Raw genomic sequence first — 17,292 nt, forward strand, 5'->3', positions numbered from 1 at the left:
AGGGTTTGAGATGAAGGGTTTGGGAATTTTGGGATTAAGGATTTGAGGATTTGGGATGACGGATTTGGGGATTTGGGATGAAGGATTTGGGATTTTTGGGATGAAGGGTTTGGGACTTTTGGGATGAAGGATGAAGGGTTGGGGGATTTGGCATGAAGGATTTGGGATGAAGAGTTTGGGGATTTGGGATGAAGGATTTGGGGATTTAGGATTTGAGGATTTGGGATGAATGGTTTGGGGATTTGGGATGAAGGATTTGGGATGAAGGTTTTGCAGATTTGGGATGAAGGATTTGGGAATTTGGGGTGAAGAGTTTGGGAATTTTGGGGTGAAGGATTTTGGGGTTTGGGATGAAGGCTTTGGGGACTTGGGTGGAAGGGTTTGGGGATTAGGGATGGAGAGTTTGGGATAAAGGACTTGGGGATTTAGGATTTGAGGATTTGGGATGAAGGGTTTGGGACTTTTGGGATGAAGGGTTTGGGATTTTTGGGATGAAGGATTTTGGAATTTTGGGATGAAGGAATTGGGATGAAGAGTTTGGGAATTTTGGGATGAAGGGTTTGTGAGGAAGATTCTGGGATTTTTGGGATGAAGGATTTGCGAATTTTGGGATGAAGGATCTGGGGATTTGGGATGAAGGATTTGGGAATTTCGGGATGAAGGATTTGAGGATTTGGGATTAAGGGTTTGGGAATTTTCGGATGAAGGATTTGGGATGAAGGGTTTGGGAATTTTGGGATGAAGAGTTTGGGATTCTTGGGATGAAGGATTTGGGATTTTTGGGATGAAGGATTTGGGATGAAGGGTTTGGGAATTTTGGGATGAAGGATTTGGGAATTTTGGGATGAAGGATTTGAGGATTTGGGATGAAGATTTTGGGATAAAGGATTGGGGGATTTGGGATGAAGATTCTGGGAATTTTGGGATGAAGGATTTGGGGGTTTGGGATGAAGGGTTTGAGATGAAGGGTTTGGGAATTTTGGGATTAAGGATTTGAGGATTTGGGATGAAGGATTTGGGGATTTGGGATGAAGGGTTTGCGGATTTGGGGATTTGGGATGAAGGATTTGGGAATTTGGGGATGAAGGGTTAGGGATTGGGATGAAGGATTTGGGATGAAGGATGTGAGGATTGGGGAGGAAGGATTTGGGAGGAAGGATTTGGGGACTTAAGATGAAGAATTTGTGATGAAGAATTTGGGAATTTTGCGATAAAGGATTTGGGGATTTGGGATGAAGGATTTAAGGATTTGGGGATTTGGGATGAAGGATTTGAGGATTTGGGGATTTGGGATGAAGGTCTTGGGATGAAGGATTTGGGATGAAGGATTTGGGCATTTGGGATGAAGGATTTGGGAATTTGGGATGACGAGTTTGGGAATTTTGGGGTGAAGGATTTTGGGATTTGTGTGAAAGGATTTGGACGAAGGATTTTGGGGTTTGGGATGAAGAGTTCGGGAATTTTGGGGTGAAGGATTTGGGGATTTGGCATGAAGGATTTGGGATGAAGCATTTGAGGATTTGGGAATTTGGCAGGGATTTGGATACAACTTGAGCTGTGGCAGCTTATTAATTAATAATTAATAACCGATGAATAATTAATATTTATTTAACAATTAATTCATGTCCCATGAGAATGAAGCAAATTCCAGGGAATTTTTTTCCCTCTGAACAATAAAAGATCTGGGAAAAACTTTGGGGTTGGGGTGGGAAGACACCAAAACGGGGTGGAAAAATATTGGGATGAGGGAGAAAACATCGGGATGGGATGGAAAAATCCTAAAATAAGACAGAAAACACTGGGATGAGCTGGAAAAATATAAAAACCAGGCAGAAAACACCGAAATAAAGGGAAAAAAACTCCACGTTTTTGGGAAGGACGCGGCAGCGCTTTTCCGCGCCGGAGCCTCCGAGCTTTTCCCAAATCACAAGGAGAAGTAGTCCAGGGTCCCGTGGCCGTAGGGGTTGGAAGTCCAGACGAGGTCGGTTCTCCCGGAATCGGCCAACATTTGGGAGAACTCGGCGGTGGTCGCCACCAAAAGTTCCTCGTCCACGGGTTCCTCAAAATTCCAACCGGATTCCGACGGCGGCTCCGGCTTGTAGCAATCCACGGGGAAGGGATACACGACCAGGTGGAGATCGGGCAGCTCCAAGGTTTTCTGGAGCAGATCCTTGAGCGCGGCCGTGGACAGGGAATTGCCGTAGAGTCCCAGGAAGCGCAGGCGGGAGCAGCGCCGCAGCGTCGGCAGCAGCGCGTCCAGGTGGGAGTCGGCCATGCGGCATTCCATGAGATCCAGGTGCAGCAGCGAGGCCGAGGTTTCCTCCAGGAGCAGCCGCAGCGGCTCCAGGAGGCCTTGGGAGAAGTCGTGGCCGCTCAGATCCAACCTTTTGAGGGCCGGAGCGTGGAAGCTTTGGGAGAGGAAGGCGAGGTCGGCGGGAACGAGGGAGCAGAAGGCCAATTCCAAGCTTTCCAACGGAGCCTGGAGGTCGCTGGCGGAAGGGAAAAGGGAGAGGTGAGGCCCCAGGGAGGATCCGCGGCAGCCGGGAACGTCGGGATTCCTGGGGGGAACGCGGGGAAGGAGAGCTGGGGTTGCATCCCTGGGATTGTGGGATTGTGGGATGGGAGAGAGGTTGGGAAAGAGCTCCAAGAAGATCGAGTGTGACCCCTGAAAATCCTGGGATTTTGGAACAATGGGATCGTGGAGTTACAGAATGGCTGGGGTTGGGAAAGGTCTCCAAGAACATCAAGTTCAAGGTTTGAAAATCAGGGAATGATGGGATCATGGGGTCATGGAATTGTGGAATCCAATAGTGGAATTATGGAATGGATGAGGTTGGCAAACATCTCCAAGACCATCAAGTTCAAGGTTTGAGAATCATGGAATGATGGAATTGTGGAATGACTGAATTTGGGAAAGATCTCCAAGAACATCAAATTTGATCCCTGAAAGTCCTGAGATTTTGGAACTATGGGATCATGGGGTTACGGAATGGCTGGGGATGGGAAAGGTTTCCAAGAACATCAAGTTCAAGGTTTGAAAATCAGGGAACGATGGGATCATGGGGTTACGGAATGGCTGGGGTTGGGAAAGGTCTCCAAGAACATCAAGGTCAAGGTTTGAGAATCATGGAATGATGGGATCATGAAATTGTGGAAAGGCTGAATTTGGGAAAGAGTTCCAAGAAGATCGAGTTTCACCTCAGAAAATCCTGGGATTTTGGAATGATGGGATCATGGAGTTACAGAATGGCTGGGGTTGGGAAAGGTCTCCACGAACATCAAGGTCAAGGTTTGAAAATCAGGGAATGATGGGATCATGGAATTGTGGAAGGACTGAATTTGGGAAAGAGCTCCAAGGACATCAGGTTTGACCCCTGAAAATCCTGGGATTTTGGAATGATGGGATCATGGGGTTACAGAATGACTGGGGTTGGGAAAGGTCTCCACGAACATCAAGGTCAAGGTTTGAAAATCATGGAATGATGGGATCACGGAGCCATGGAATTGTGGAATGACTGAGGTTGGGAAAGATCTCCAAGAACATCGCGTTCAACCTCTGAAAATCCTGGGGTTTTGGAATTATGGAATGACTCAGGTTGGGAAAGGTCTCCAAGACCATCAGGTTTGCCATTTGAGGATCATGGAGTTATGGAATGATGGATCCATGAGATTATGGGGTCATGGAGTTACGTGGTCATGGGATCATGGAATTATGGGATGGCTGAGGTTGGGAAAGATCTCCAAGACCGTCAAATTGTACCTTTGAGAATCAGGGAATTTTGGGGTCATGGAGCCAGGGAATTGCGGAATTGTGGAGTTCTGGGGTTTTGGGATCATGGAGTTATGGAATCATGGGTTATTGGGATTCTGGGATCAGGGAGTTATGAAATGATGGGATCGTGGAGTTACGAGGTCATGGAGCCATTGAAGTTGGAAAACACCTCAAGATCATCAAGTCCAACCTTTGGGAATCCTGGAATCAAGGAATTATGGGATCATGGAGTTACGAAATCGTAGAGTTATGGGATCGTGGAGTCGTGGACTATTGGGATTATGGGATCATGGGAACCTGGGATCGTTAAGGTTGGAAAAGATCTCCAAGACCATGGAGCCCAAACCAGGGGAATCATGGAACAAGGAATGATGGGATCATGAAATTATGGGATGACGGAATCTTTGAGTTGTAAACTTTTGGGACAATGGAGTCACAGGATTATGGGAAAATTGGGATAAAGAATTTCTGGAATCAATGGATCATTCAGGTTGGAAAAGCCTCCCAAGACTATCAAGCCCAACCTTTGGGAATCCTGAAATTAAGGAATTATGGGAACTTGAATTTATGGGATGATGGAATCGTTGAGTCAGAAGATATCGGGATGATGGGATTGTGGGAATGTTGGGATAGCAAAGTCCTGGAATTACGGGATCACTGAGGTTGGAAAACACCTCCAAGATTGTCAAGTTCAGCCTTTGAGAATCTTGGACTCACAGAATTCTGGGATCATAGAATTATGGGATAATGGAATCACTGAGTCACGAACTCTTGGGACAAGGGAATCATGGGAACATCGGGATCATGAAATCCTGGAGTCATGGGATGGCTCAGCTTGGGAAAGACATCCAAAACCATTGAGCCTAACCTTTGAGACTCCTGAAATTATGGGATCATGGAATTATGGGATAACGGAATCGTTGAGTCATAAACTATCGGGATAACGGAATCACGGGATCATGGGAATATTGGGATAACAACATTCTGGAATCATGGGGCCACTAAGATTGGAAAAGACTCCCGAGATCGTCAAGTTCAGCCTTTGAGAATCCTGGGATCTTGGAATTTGTGATCATGGAATTATGGGAGAATGGAACCCCTGATTCATGAACTACTGGGATAACGGAATCATGGGAACATCGGGATAATGAAATCCTGGAACCACGGGAACACTCAGGCTGGAAAAGACCCCCAAGATCCCCAACCCTTGGGAATCCCCGTGGAGCACGGGAAGGGCCCGGCCGAGCCCTGCTCCGTGGGGAACTCACCAGAGGATCTGGCGCAGATTCCCGGAGAGCCGGGAGGATCCCAGGTTGAGCTCGCGGAGGCTGGGCAGCATTCCCAGCTGCCCGGCCAGGCACCGGATTCCGATGGCCGATTCCGGCGTCGGGCGCCGCACGTCCACGTTGCTGTACTGGAGCTTGAGGCTACGCAGCTCCGGGAAGCGCGAGAGGTGCGGCAGGATCACCGAGAGCCCGGCCAATCCCAAGTTGTTGAAGCGCAGATCCACCCTCCGCACGAAGGACGGATCCAAGGATTCCAACAAAGCCACTATCCCGGAGGCCGAGAGCTCCTCCGCTTGGAATTCGCGGCACTTGAGGCGCAGCGGGCTGGCGGCTCCGGTCTGGAGGGCATCGCGCAGGATCCCGTAGGACGTTCCGTTGACGAACAGGTCGGCGTGGACCTCCACGCCCGGGGGCCGCGGAGCGGCCGCGGCAACGGCGGCTCCGGAGCGGCCTTTGTGCCGCTTGGATCCGCGCCTCTGCAATTCCCGCTGTTGCTTGGACACCTCCACGCAAGCCTTGGCCAAAGCCACCGTGCTGGACCAGACACTCATCCCATCCGGAGCGCGGCCGGACGTCGAATCCGGAATCCCAGTCATGTCCAGAATGCGTAGGCTGGAAAAAAACAGAAGGAAACAGTCAAAAGTGGGATGAAACCATCAAAAATGGGAAAGAACCATCAGAAATTGGAAGAAAGCCATCAAAAATGGGAGGAAACCATCAATAATGTGAAGAAACCATAGAAAACAGGAGGAAAGAAATCATCAAAGATGGGAAGAAACTATCAAAATTAGGAACGATCAAAAACAACAAAAAAAACATGCAGAATGGGAAGGAACCATCAAAAAACTGGAGGAAACCATGAAAAACTGGAGGAAACCATCAAAATCTGGAGGAAACCATCAAAAACAGGAAGGAACCGTCAAAAATGGGAGGAAGAAACCGTCAAAAATGGGAGGAACCCATCAAAGCCAAGAAGAAACCATCAAAAATGGGAAGAAACCACCGAAAAATGAGAAGAAACCATCAAAATGGGAAGGAACCTTCAAAAACAGGGGGAAACCATAAAAAACCAGGATAGAACCATCAAAAATGGGAAGAAATCATGAAAAAGGGGAAGAAACCATCAAAAATGGGAAGAAACTGTCAAAAACAGGAGGAAACCATCAGAAACGGGAAGGAACCATCAAAGACGGGAGAAAACCATTGAAAACAGGAAGGAACCATCAAAAAAGGAAGGAAGTGTAAAAAATGGAAAGAAACCATCCAAAAAAAGAGGAAACCATCAAGAATGAGAAGAACCCATGAAAAACAGGAAGAAGCCATCAAAAATGGGATGAAACCGTCAAAAACAGGAGGAAACCATCAAAAAAGGGAAGGAACCATGAAAAACGGGAAGAAACCATCCAAAAAAGGAGGAAACCATCAAGAATGGGAAGAAGCCATGAAAAACAGGAAGAAGCCATCAAAAATGGGAAGAAACCATCTAAAATGTGACGGAAACCATCAAAATAGGGAAGGAACCATCAAAAAAGGGAAGAAACCTTCAAAACAGAAGAAAACCATAAAAAAGGGGAGGAAACCATCAAATGCAGGATGAAACCACCGAAAATGGGAAGGAACCATCAAAAACTGGAAGGAACCATCACCAATGGGAAGGAACCATCAAAGACAGGAGGAAACCACAAAAAACAGGATAGAACCATCAAAAATGGGATGAAACCATCAAAACAAAGAAGAAACCATCGAAACCAAGAAGGAACCATCAAAAATGAGAAGGAACCATCAAAACTAAGAAGGAACCATCAAAAATGGGAAGAAACCACCGAAAAATGAGAAGAAACCATCAAAATGGGATGAAACCATCACAACCAAGAAGAAACCATCAAAACCAAGATGAAACCATCTAAAACAGGAAGGAAACCATCCAAACAGGGAAGGAACCATCAAAAAGGAGAAGAAACAATCAAAAACAGGAGAAAACCATTGAAAACAGGAAGGAACCATGAAAAAAGGGAAGGAACCGTAAAAAATGGGAAAAAACCATCCAAAAAAGGAGGAAACCATCAAGAATGGGAAGAAGCCATGAAAAACAGGAGGAAACCATCAAAAATGGGAAGAAACCATCGAAACCAAGAAGTAACCATAAAAAATGAGAAGGAACCATCAAAAATAGGAAGAAACCACCGAAAAATGAGAAGAAGCCATCAAAATGGGATGAAACCATCAAAAAATGAGAAGAAACCATCAAAATGGGATGAAACCACCGAAAAATGAGAAGAAACCATCAAAATGGGATGAAACCATCATAACTAAGAAGAAACCATCGAAACCAAGATGAAACCATCTAAAACATGAGAGAAACCATCAAAACAGGGAAGGAACCATCAAAAAGGAGAAGAAGCTCCAAAACCGAGACGAAAGCACCGAAAGCCGCGGAGGAAGCGGAGGAACGGAGGTCGCCGCCATCGCCACATCGCCAAGAACCCACCTGGAATGGTGGCCGGGCTCCTCCAGCTGCCGCTGGAGCTGCGCCACCACGGCCAGGATGACGGCCTGGACGCAGAGCTTGCAGGGGTGATCGCGGAGCAGCTCCTGGCGCCCCACGAGGCGCTGGAAGTTGAGCACCGGGAAAGGCCACGCGGCCACCAAATCGCGCAGGACCAGGGGCCTCCCGTCCAGGAACGCCGCTTGGAAGAGGACGGGCTGGAGATCGGCGGGGAGGGCGGGGAGAGGGCGCTGGGTGACGACGCGGCGGGCGCAGAGGAAGAGGAGGGAATCCATGGCGGGTTTTGGTGGCGTTTTGGACGCTGGAGAACCAAAGGATTCCAAGGTGACCTCAAGGCCAACAAGATGGCGGCGGCGCCTTGTGAGGGGACCCCCAGCGCCGCTCGCCAAAATGGGGGGTCCCGGAGTTGTCCTCACCCCACCCAAAATCCCAAAGGGATGCCAAAATCCTCCCCCCGGGGATGTGGAAATTCCCACAGGGATCCCAAAATGATCCCAAAGTCCCCGCAGGGATCCCCAAATGATCCCAAAGTCCCCTCAGGGATGCCCAAAAACCCCTCAGGGATCCCCAAATGATCCCCAAGTCCCCTCAGGGATCCCCAAATGATCCCAAAGTCCCCTCAGGGATCCCCAAATGATCGCAAAAATCCACTCAGGGATCCCCAAATGATCGCAAAGTCCCCTCAGAGATCCCCAAAATCCCCTCAAGGATCCCCAAATTATCTCAAAGCCCCCTCAGGGATCCCCAAATGAACCCTAAATCCCCTCAGGGGTCCCCAAATGATCCCAAAATCCCCTCAGGGATCCCCAAAATCCCCTCAGGGATCCCAAAATGATCTCAAAATCCCCTCAGGGATCCCCAAAATCCCCTCAGAGATCCCCAAATGATCCCCAAGTCCCCTCAGAGGTCCCCAAAATCCCCTCAGAGATCCCCAAATGATCCCCAAGTCCCCTCAGAGGTCCCCAAAATCCACTCAGAGATCCCCAAATGATCCCCAAGTCCCCTCAGAGGTCCCCAAAATCCCCTCAGAGATCCCCAAATGATCCCCAAGTCCCCTCAGAGGTCCCCAAAATCCACTCAGAGATCCCCAAATGATCCCCAAATCACCTCAGGGATCCCCAAATGATCCCGAAATCCCCTCAGGGATCCCCAGATGATCCCAAAGTCCCCTCAGGGATCCCAAATGATCCCAAAATCCCCTCAGAGATCCCCAAATGATCCCAAAGTCCCCTCAGGGATCCTGAAATTATCCCAAAATCCCCTCAGAGATCCCCAAATGATCTCAAAGTCCCCTCAGAGATCCCTAAAATCCACTCAGAGATCCCCAAATGATCTCAAAGTCCCCTCAGGGACCCCCAAATGATCCCCAAATACCCTCAGAGATCCCCAAAATCCCCTCAGAGATCCCCAAACGATCCCAAAATCCCCTCAGGGATCCCCAAACGATCCCAAAATCCCCTCAGGGATACCAAAAATCCTCTCAGGGATCCCCAAATGATCCCAAAATCCTCTCAAGGATCCCCAAATGATCTCGAAATCCTCTCAGAGATCCCCAAATGATCCCAAAATCCCCTCAGGGATACCCAAAATCCTCTCAAGGATGCCCAAATTATCTCAAAGTCCCCACAGAGATCCCCAAACGATCCCAAAATCCCCTCAGGGATACCCAAAATCCTCTCAAGGATGCCCAAATTATCTCAAAGTCCCCTCAGGGATCTTCAAATGATCCCGAGGTCCCCTCAGAGATCCCCAAAATCCCCTCAGGGATCCCCAAATGATCCCCAAATCCCCTCGGGGATCCCCAGATGATCCCCAAGTTCCCTCAGGGATCCCCAAATGATCCCAAAATCCCCTCCGGGATCCCCGAATGATCCCGAAATCCCCTCCGGGATCCCCAAATGATCCCCAAGTCCCCTCAGGGATCCCCAGATGATCCCAAAGTCCCCTCAGAGATCCCCAAACGATCCCAAAATCCCCTCAGGGATACCCAAAATCCCCTCAGGGATCCCCAAATGATCCCGAAATCGCCTCCGGGATCCCCAAATGATCCCCAAGTCCCCTCAGGGATCCCCAAATGATCCCAAAATCCCCCTCAGGGGTCCCCAAAGGATCCCGAAGTCCCCTCAGGGATACCCAAAAAGCGCCCCCCCAACATGGCGCCCCCCACTCACCGCCCCGCCCGCAGCCCCCGCTGGTCCCTGCCCGTACGGAAGCGCCACTTCCGTGTCTGCTCATTGTGGCGACCAATCAACGAGCGAAACCCGCCCTGGGGGCGGACTCCTTTCCTCTAATTGGCTGCTACAGCTGTCTGTCAGTGTTTTCTTTAATTCTCATTGGTTCAACGCGAGATGGGCGGGGCGATTTCACATCCCACATTCCCATTGGCTTGCTTTGCTGTCAATCACTAATCCCTGCCTTCCTATTGGCTGGCGCTTGGCGGGAGCGGGAGGTTCGCTCTGAGGAGACTTTGGGGTTCCACGGCGGAGCCTCCCTCGATCCCCGATCCCAAATCCCCCATCCCAAATCCCCGATCCCGGTCCCGATCCCGATCCCGCGGCCATGGAGCGGCAGCAGGAGCTGAAGGTGCTGCTGAAGCGCTGGGAAGCGGAATTCCTGCGGGGGAGAGGCGACGCAAACCCACCCAGGTACTCCTGAGGGGCCGCGGCGGGGCATTCCTGAGGGGGGAATCCATGAGGGAGGAATTCGTGAGGGGAGGAATTCCTGACGGGGGGAGATTCATGAGGGGAAATTCGTGATGGGGGGAGATTCATGAGGAGGAATTCCTGAGGGGGAAATTCGTGAGGGGGGAGATTCATGAGGGGAAATTCCTGAGGGGGAAATTCGTGAGGGGGAAATTCGTGATGGGGGAAATCCGTGAGGGGAAATTCCTGATGGAGGAATTCTTGAGGGAGGAATTCCTGAGGGAGGAATTCCTGAGGAGAACCCCGGGAATTGGGGTCGAGCTGGTTTTGGGGGTCCTTGGGGTGATTTTGGGGTCTTGGGCTGGTTTTGGGGTCTTTGGGGTGGTTTAAGGGGGTCCTGGATAGGGGGGGAGTTGGTTCAGGGGGCATTTGGGATTTTTGGGGTGACCTTGAGGTGGTTTTAGGGTCTGAGGGGGGTTTTTGGGGTGGTTTAGGGGGTCCCTGGAGTGGGGAGAGTTGGTTTTTGGGGTGTCCTTGGGGTGGTTTGGGGGTCTTTGAGGTGATTTTGGGGTCTTTGGAGTGGTTTAGGGTGTCCTGGAGTGGGGGGATTTGGTTTAGGGGAGTCCTTGGTGTTTTTGGGGTGACCTTGAGGTGGTTTTTAGGGTCTGAGGGGGTTCCTGGAGTGATTTTGGGGATCCCTGGAGTGGGGGAGAGTTGGTTTAGGGGAAACTTTGGGGTGGTTTTGGGCTCTTTGAGGTGATTTTGGGGGTTTTTGGGGCAGTTTAGGGGGTCCTGGATTTAGTTTAGGGGGGTCCTTGGGGTTTTTGGGGTGACCTTGGGGTGGTTTTTGGGGGTCTTTGAGTTGGTTTTAGGGTCGCTGGAAAGGGATTTTTGGTTTATGGGATTTTTGGGGTGTCCCCAGAATATTTGGGGCCGTCTTTTGGGGTGGGCTCAGATCAAGGAGAGCCTCAGGAGGGTCCTCGAAGGGAATTTCCCTTCCAAAAAAAAACCCAAAAAACACAAATCCCCCCAAAAAACCCCAAATCCTCTCACAGATAATGAGAACAATTCCCAAAATTTCTCATTTTTTGGGATTTTTTTTCCCTTCCAGGCCGACATCGAGGAAGCTCCAGAGGAAATCCGGAGGGTGAGTTCCCCAAAATCCCCAAAATTTCCCCAAAATCCTGAAATGTTCCCCCCAAAATTCCCAAACTTCCCCCAAAATTCAATTTTTCCTGAAAATTCATAAATTTTCCCACCAAAACCCCAAAATTTCTCCCCAAATCCACAATTTTCCCACCAAAATTCCCCTGCAAAAATTCCCAATTTTCCCCCAAAGCCCAAAATATCCCCCCAAAATTCCCAGTTTTTCCCCCAAATCCCAATTTCACCCCAAAATTCCCAATTTGCCCCCAAAATTTCCCCCAAAATGCCCAATTTTTAAAATATTTCCTCCCCAAATCCCAAATTTTCCCCCTAATTCCCAAAATTTCCAAATTTCCCCCAAAATTTCCCCCAAAATGCCCAATTTTTAAAATATTTCCTCCCCAAATCCCAAATTTTCCCCCTAATTCCCAAAATTTCCAAATTTCCCCCAAAATTCCCAATTTTACTTCAAACTTCCCATATTTCCCCCCAATATTTCCCCGAAAATCTCTCCAAAATTGCCAAATTTCCCCCCAAAATTCACAATTTTTAAAATACTTCCCCCAAAATTCCCAAATTTCCCCCAAAATTGCCAATTTTTAAAATACTTCCCCCAAACATCCCCAAATTTCCCCCACATTTTCTCCAAAATCCCCATAATTCCCCCAGAAATTTACCTCCAAAATGTCCCCCAAAATTCCCAATTTTTCTCCCAAATTCCCAATTGTACCCCAAAACCCCCAAATGCCCCCAAAAATTCCCCCAAAATCACGAAAATTTCCCCCCAAATCCCCAATTCCCCCCCAAAATTCCCAAAACTTCTCCCCAAAATTCCCAATTTTACCCCAAAAACCCCCAAATTCCCCCAAAATCTGCTAAAATCCCCCCTAAATCCCCAAATTTCCTCCACAAAATCCCTAAAATTTCCCCAAAATTCCCAATTTTTTCTTCCAAACTCCCAAATTTGTCCCCCAAATCTCTCCAAAATTCCCCCCAAAATTCCCCCCAAAATCCCCAAATTCCCCCCAACTTTCCCCCAAAATTCCCAATTTGCACCCAAAATCCCTCCAAATTTTCCCCTAAAATCCCCCAATGGCCACACAAACTTCCCCAATTTTCCCCCCCAAATTTTCCTCCCAAGTTCCCAATTTTTCCTCACATTTTCCCTAAAATCCCTGAATTTTCCTCTAAATTCCCCCCAAATCCCCCAAATTTTCCCCCAAAATCCCCCAAATTTCACCTAAAACCCCCAAAATTTCACCCAAAATTTCCAATTTTTAAACAAGTTCCCCCAAATTCCCAATTTTCCCCCCAAGTCCCAAATTTCCCCCAAAATCCCCAATTTTACTCCAAAATTCCCAAATTTCTCCCCAAAATTTCCCCCAAAATCCCCTAATTCCCCCCCAAATTACAAAATTTTTCCCCAAAATCTCCCCCAAAATTCCCAGATTTCCCCCCCAAATTCCCAAATTTCCCCCGAAAGTTCCCAATTTTCCCCCAAAATTCCCAAATTTCCTCCCAAAATCCCAAAATTTCCCCCAGAAGTTCCCAATTTCCGCCCAAAAGTCCCAGAATTTCCCCCCAAAGTCCCCAAATTTTCCCCCAAATTACCCCTAAATCCCGAAATTTCCCCCAAAATTCCCAATTTTTCTTCCAAGTTCCCAAATTTCCCCCCAAAATCCCTCCAAACTTCCCTGAATTTCCCCCCAAAATTTCCCCCAAAAGTCCCAAAATTTTCCCCAAAATCCCCAAAATTCCCAGATTTCCCCCCAAATTCCCAAAATCGCCCCCAAAATTCCCAATTTCTGCCCAAAATTCACAGAATTTTCCCCCAAAATCCCTCCAAACTTCCCCAATTTTTCCCCCAAATTCCCAGATTTCCCCCCCAAATTCCCAAGATTTCCTCCCAAAAGTTCCCAAATTTTCCCACCAAATTTCCTCCCAAAATCCCAAAATTTCCCCCAAAAGTCCCCAATTTTACCCCCAAATTTCCCCCCAAATCCCCAAATTTCCCCCCAGATTCCCTAGATTTCCTCCCAAAATCCCAAAATTTCCCCCGAAAGTTCCCAATTTCCCCCCAAATTCTCAATTTCCCCCCAAAATCCCAAAATTTCCCCCGAAAGTTCCCAATTTCCCCCAAAAATCCCAAAATTTCCCCCAAAAGTTCCCAATTTTCCCCCAAAATCCTAAAATTCCCAAATTTCCCCCCAAATTCCCAAAATCTCCCCCAAAATTCACAAATTTCCGCTCAAAATTCCCAGAATTTTCCACCAAAATCCCCAAATTTCCCCCAAAATCCCAAAATTTTCCCCCCAAAATTCCAAAATTTCCCCCCTAATTCCAAGATTTCCTCCCAAAATCCCAAATTGCCTCCCCAAAATACCGAAGTTTCCCCCAAAAGTTCCCAATTTCCCCCCAAACTTTCCGAAATTTCCCCCCAAATTCCCAAGATTTCCTCCCAAAATCCCAAATTGCCTCCCCAAAATCCAAAAATTTCCCCCCGAAAGTTCCCAATTTCCCCCCAAACTTCCCCGAATTTCCCCCCAAAATCCCAAAATTTCCCCCAAAGATCCCCAATTTTCCCCCAAAATTCCCAAATTTCCCCCAAAATCCCCCCAAATTTCCCCCAAATTTCCCACACGAAGTCCCTCCAAAATTCCCAAATTTCCTCCCAAAATCCCAAAATTTCCCCAGAAAGTTCCCAATTTCCACACAAAATTCCCAGAATTTTCCGCCAAAATCCCCAAATTTCCCCAAATTTTCCCCAAAGTTTCCCCTGAAAGTTCCCAATTTTCCCCCCAAAATCCCCAAATTTCATCCCAAAATTTCCCCCCAAAATTTCCCCCAAAATCCCCCAAAGTCCCCTAATTTCCCCTCAAATTCCCAAATTTCCCCCCCAAATTCTCAAGATTTCCCCCAAAATCCCAAAATTTCCCCCGAAAGTTCCCAAATTTTCCCCCAAATCTCTCCAAAATCCCCAAATTTCCTCCAAAGTCCCAAAATTTCCCCCGAAAGTTCCCAAATTTTCCCCCTAAATTCCAAAATTTCCCCCTAAATCCCAAAATTTCCCCTGAAAGTTCCCAGTTTTCCCCGAAATCCCCAAAATTCCCAAACTTCCCCCCCAAATTCCCAAAATCTGCCCCAAATTTCCCAATTTCCGCCCAAAATCCCCAGAATTTTCCCCCCAAATCCCTCCAAACTTCCCCGAATTTCCCCCCCAAAATTCCAAAATTTCCCCTGAAAGTTCCCAATTTTCCCCCAAAATCCCAAAATTTCCCCCAAAAGTTCCCAAATTTCCCCAAGAAGTCCCTCCAAAATTCCCAAATTTCCTCCCAAAATCCCCAAATTTCTTCCAAAATCCCCAAATTTCCCTGAAAATCCCCAAACTTCCCAAATTTTCCCCAAATTTCCCACAAAAAGTCCAATTTCTCCCCAAATTCCCAAGATTTCCCCCCAAATTCCCAAGATTTCCTCCCAAAATCCCAAAATTTCCCCCGAAAGTTCCCAATTTCCGCCCAAAATTACCAGAATTTTCCGCCAAAATTCCCCCAAAATCCCTCCAAACTTCCCCAAATTTCCCCCCAAAATTCCAAAATCTTCCCCAAAATCCAAAAATTTCCCCCAAAAGTTCCCAATTTCCCCCAAAATCCCCAAATTTCCCCCCAAATCCCCAAATTTCCCCCAAAAGTTCCCAATTTTTCCCGCCAAAATTCCCAAATTTCCCCACAAAATCCCAAAATTTTTCTCCCAAAATCCCAAAATTTCCCTGAAAAATTCCCAATTTCCGCCCAAATCCCAAAATTTCCCCCAAAATCCCTCCAAACTTCCCCAAATTTCCCCCCAAAATTCCAAATATTCCCCAAAAGTCCCCAATTTTCCCCCCAAAATTCCCAAATTTCCCCCCAAAATCCCCAAATTTCCCCCAAAATCCCCAAAATTTCCCTCAAATTTCCCAAATTTCCCCCCAAATTCCCAAGATTTCCTCCCAAAATCCCAAATGCCTCCCCAAAATCCCAAAATTTCCCCCAAAAGTCCCCAAATTTCCCCCTAAATTCCCAAAATCTCCCCCAAAATTCCTAATTTCCGCCCAAAATTCCCAGAATTTCCCCCAAAATCCCTCCAAACTTTCCCAAATTTCCCCCCAAAATTCCAAAATTTCCCCCCAAAATTTCCAAATTTGCCCCCAAAATCCCCAAATTTCCCCCAAAATCCCCCCAAATTTTCCCCACAACAAAGTCCCTCCAAAATCCCCAAATTTCCTCCCAAAATCCCCAAATTTCCTCCCAAAATCCTAAAATTTCCCCCGAAAGTTCCCAATTTTCCCCCAAAATCCAAAATTTTCCCCCAAAATCCCCAAATTTCCCCCAAATTCCTCCCAAATTTCCCCAATTCCCGGATCCCCCCGCTGCCAGCTCTGTACCGCGAGTTCCGGGCGCTGCGGCGGCTCCAGGGCCCCTCGGGGACGGCGCCGAATCCCAAACCCCAAACGGCCCCGGAGCAGGAGCAGGTGAGGTTGGGATTTGGGATTGGGAGTTTGGGGGGATTTTTTGGGATTTCGGGGAGAACTTCCTGGGGATTTTAGGGGTTTTGGATTGGGAATGTGCGAGATTTAGGGGATTTTTGGGGGTTTTGGGATTTTTGGGGGAATTTTGGGAGTTTTTGGGGTTTAGGATTGGGAATTTGGGGGGTTTTTTTGGGTTTTGGATTGGGAATTTTGGGGATTTTTGGCATTTAGGATTGGGAATTTTGGGGATTTTTAGGGTTTTGGGGGGATTTAGGATTGGGAATTTTGGGGATTTTTGGGATTTAGGATTGGGAATTTGGGGTTTTTTTGGGTTTTGGATTGGGAATTTTGGGGGATTTGGGATTTTTTGGGGTTTAGGATTGGGAATTTGGGGTTTTTTTTGGGTTTTAGGATTGGGAATTTGGAGGATTTTTGGGATTTTGAGCTGGAATTGAGCAGATTTGGGAGATTTTTTGGGGTTTTGGGCCTGGGATTTTTTGGGATTTAGTATTGGGGACTTTTGGTTGCATTTTTGGGGATTTTTAGGATTTGGGGCTGGCATTTTTTGAGATTTTGGGCTGGGATTTTTGGGGGTTTGGGGCTGAGGATTTTGGGATTTTGGGGGGGGTTTTGGGGGTTTGGGGGATTTTTGGGGGGATTTTTTGGGATTTAGGATGGAGAATTTGGGGGATTTTGGGGGATTTTTGGGATTTTGGGTCAGGAATTTTTGGGATTTGGGGATGTTATGGGATTTGGGCTGGGATATTTTGGGGTTTTTGGGGGCTGAGATTTTTTGGGATTTGGGGGATTTTTGGGATTTGGGGCTGGGATATTTTGGGATTTTGTATTGGGGATTTTTTGAGGGATTTTTTGGGATCTTGGGCTGGAATTGAGCAGATTTGGGGAATTTTGGGGATTTTGGGCTGGAATTGAGCAGATTTGGGGGATTTTTTTGGATTTTGGTGTCGTTGCAGGTGGAGGATTCGGGATTTTGGGGTTCCCACCTGAACCGGGCGCCGAAAATTCCCGGGAAAAGCCGGAGCGGGAAACCCCGGCCGGGAATTTCGGAGTTTTATGGGATGAAGCTCAAAGCCAAACTGGGAGCAACTGGGAAGGTCTGGAATGGGGGAAAATGGAAAAAAAAATATTTTCCAGGGGGAGTTTGGGGCATTTTTCAGCCCAAAATTTGGGATCCCCAAAACTGGAAAGCTCAAAAATCAGAGACTTCAAAAATTGGAGAATCCCAAAATTTGGAACCTCCAAAGATTTGGGAACCAAAATTCAGAGACCCCCAAAAGTTGGAGAATCCTAAAAATTGGGAGCCTGGAAAATTTGAGACCTCAAGATCAGAGACCCCAAAATTCAGAGAATTCCAAAATTTGGGATCCCAAAATTCAGAGAATCCCAAAATTAAACAACCCCAAAATTGGAGATCC

At 47.6% G+C, this 17,292-nt stretch overlaps 1 protein-coding gene across 1 annotated transcript; it reads right to left on the bottom strand.

Moving 5' to 3' along the window:
- Window positions 1-1,583: 1,583 nt before the first annotated feature.
- Window positions 1,584-9,771, bottom strand: LRRC14 (leucine rich repeat containing 14). Its single transcript, XM_053996169.1, has 4 exons — window positions 9,736-9,771; window positions 7,547-7,865; window positions 5,041-5,670; window positions 1,584-2,489 (listed from the first exon to the last, which is right to left on the bottom strand). Exons 2-4 carry the CDS (start codon window positions 7,837-7,839, stop codon window positions 1,925-1,927), a joined length of 1,488 nt encoding a protein of 495 aa, XP_053852144.1. The 5' UTR covers window positions 7,840-7,865; window positions 9,736-9,771; the 3' UTR covers window positions 1,584-1,924.
- Between the last annotated feature and the right edge of the window lie 7,521 nt (window positions 9,772-17,292).

This window comes from Vidua macroura, chromosome 1 (genome assembly GCF_024509145.1).
Source record: "Vidua macroura isolate BioBank_ID:100142 chromosome 1, ASM2450914v1, whole genome shotgun sequence".
NCBI classification, from domain to species: Eukaryota; Metazoa; Chordata; class Aves; order Passeriformes; family Viduidae; genus Vidua; species Vidua macroura.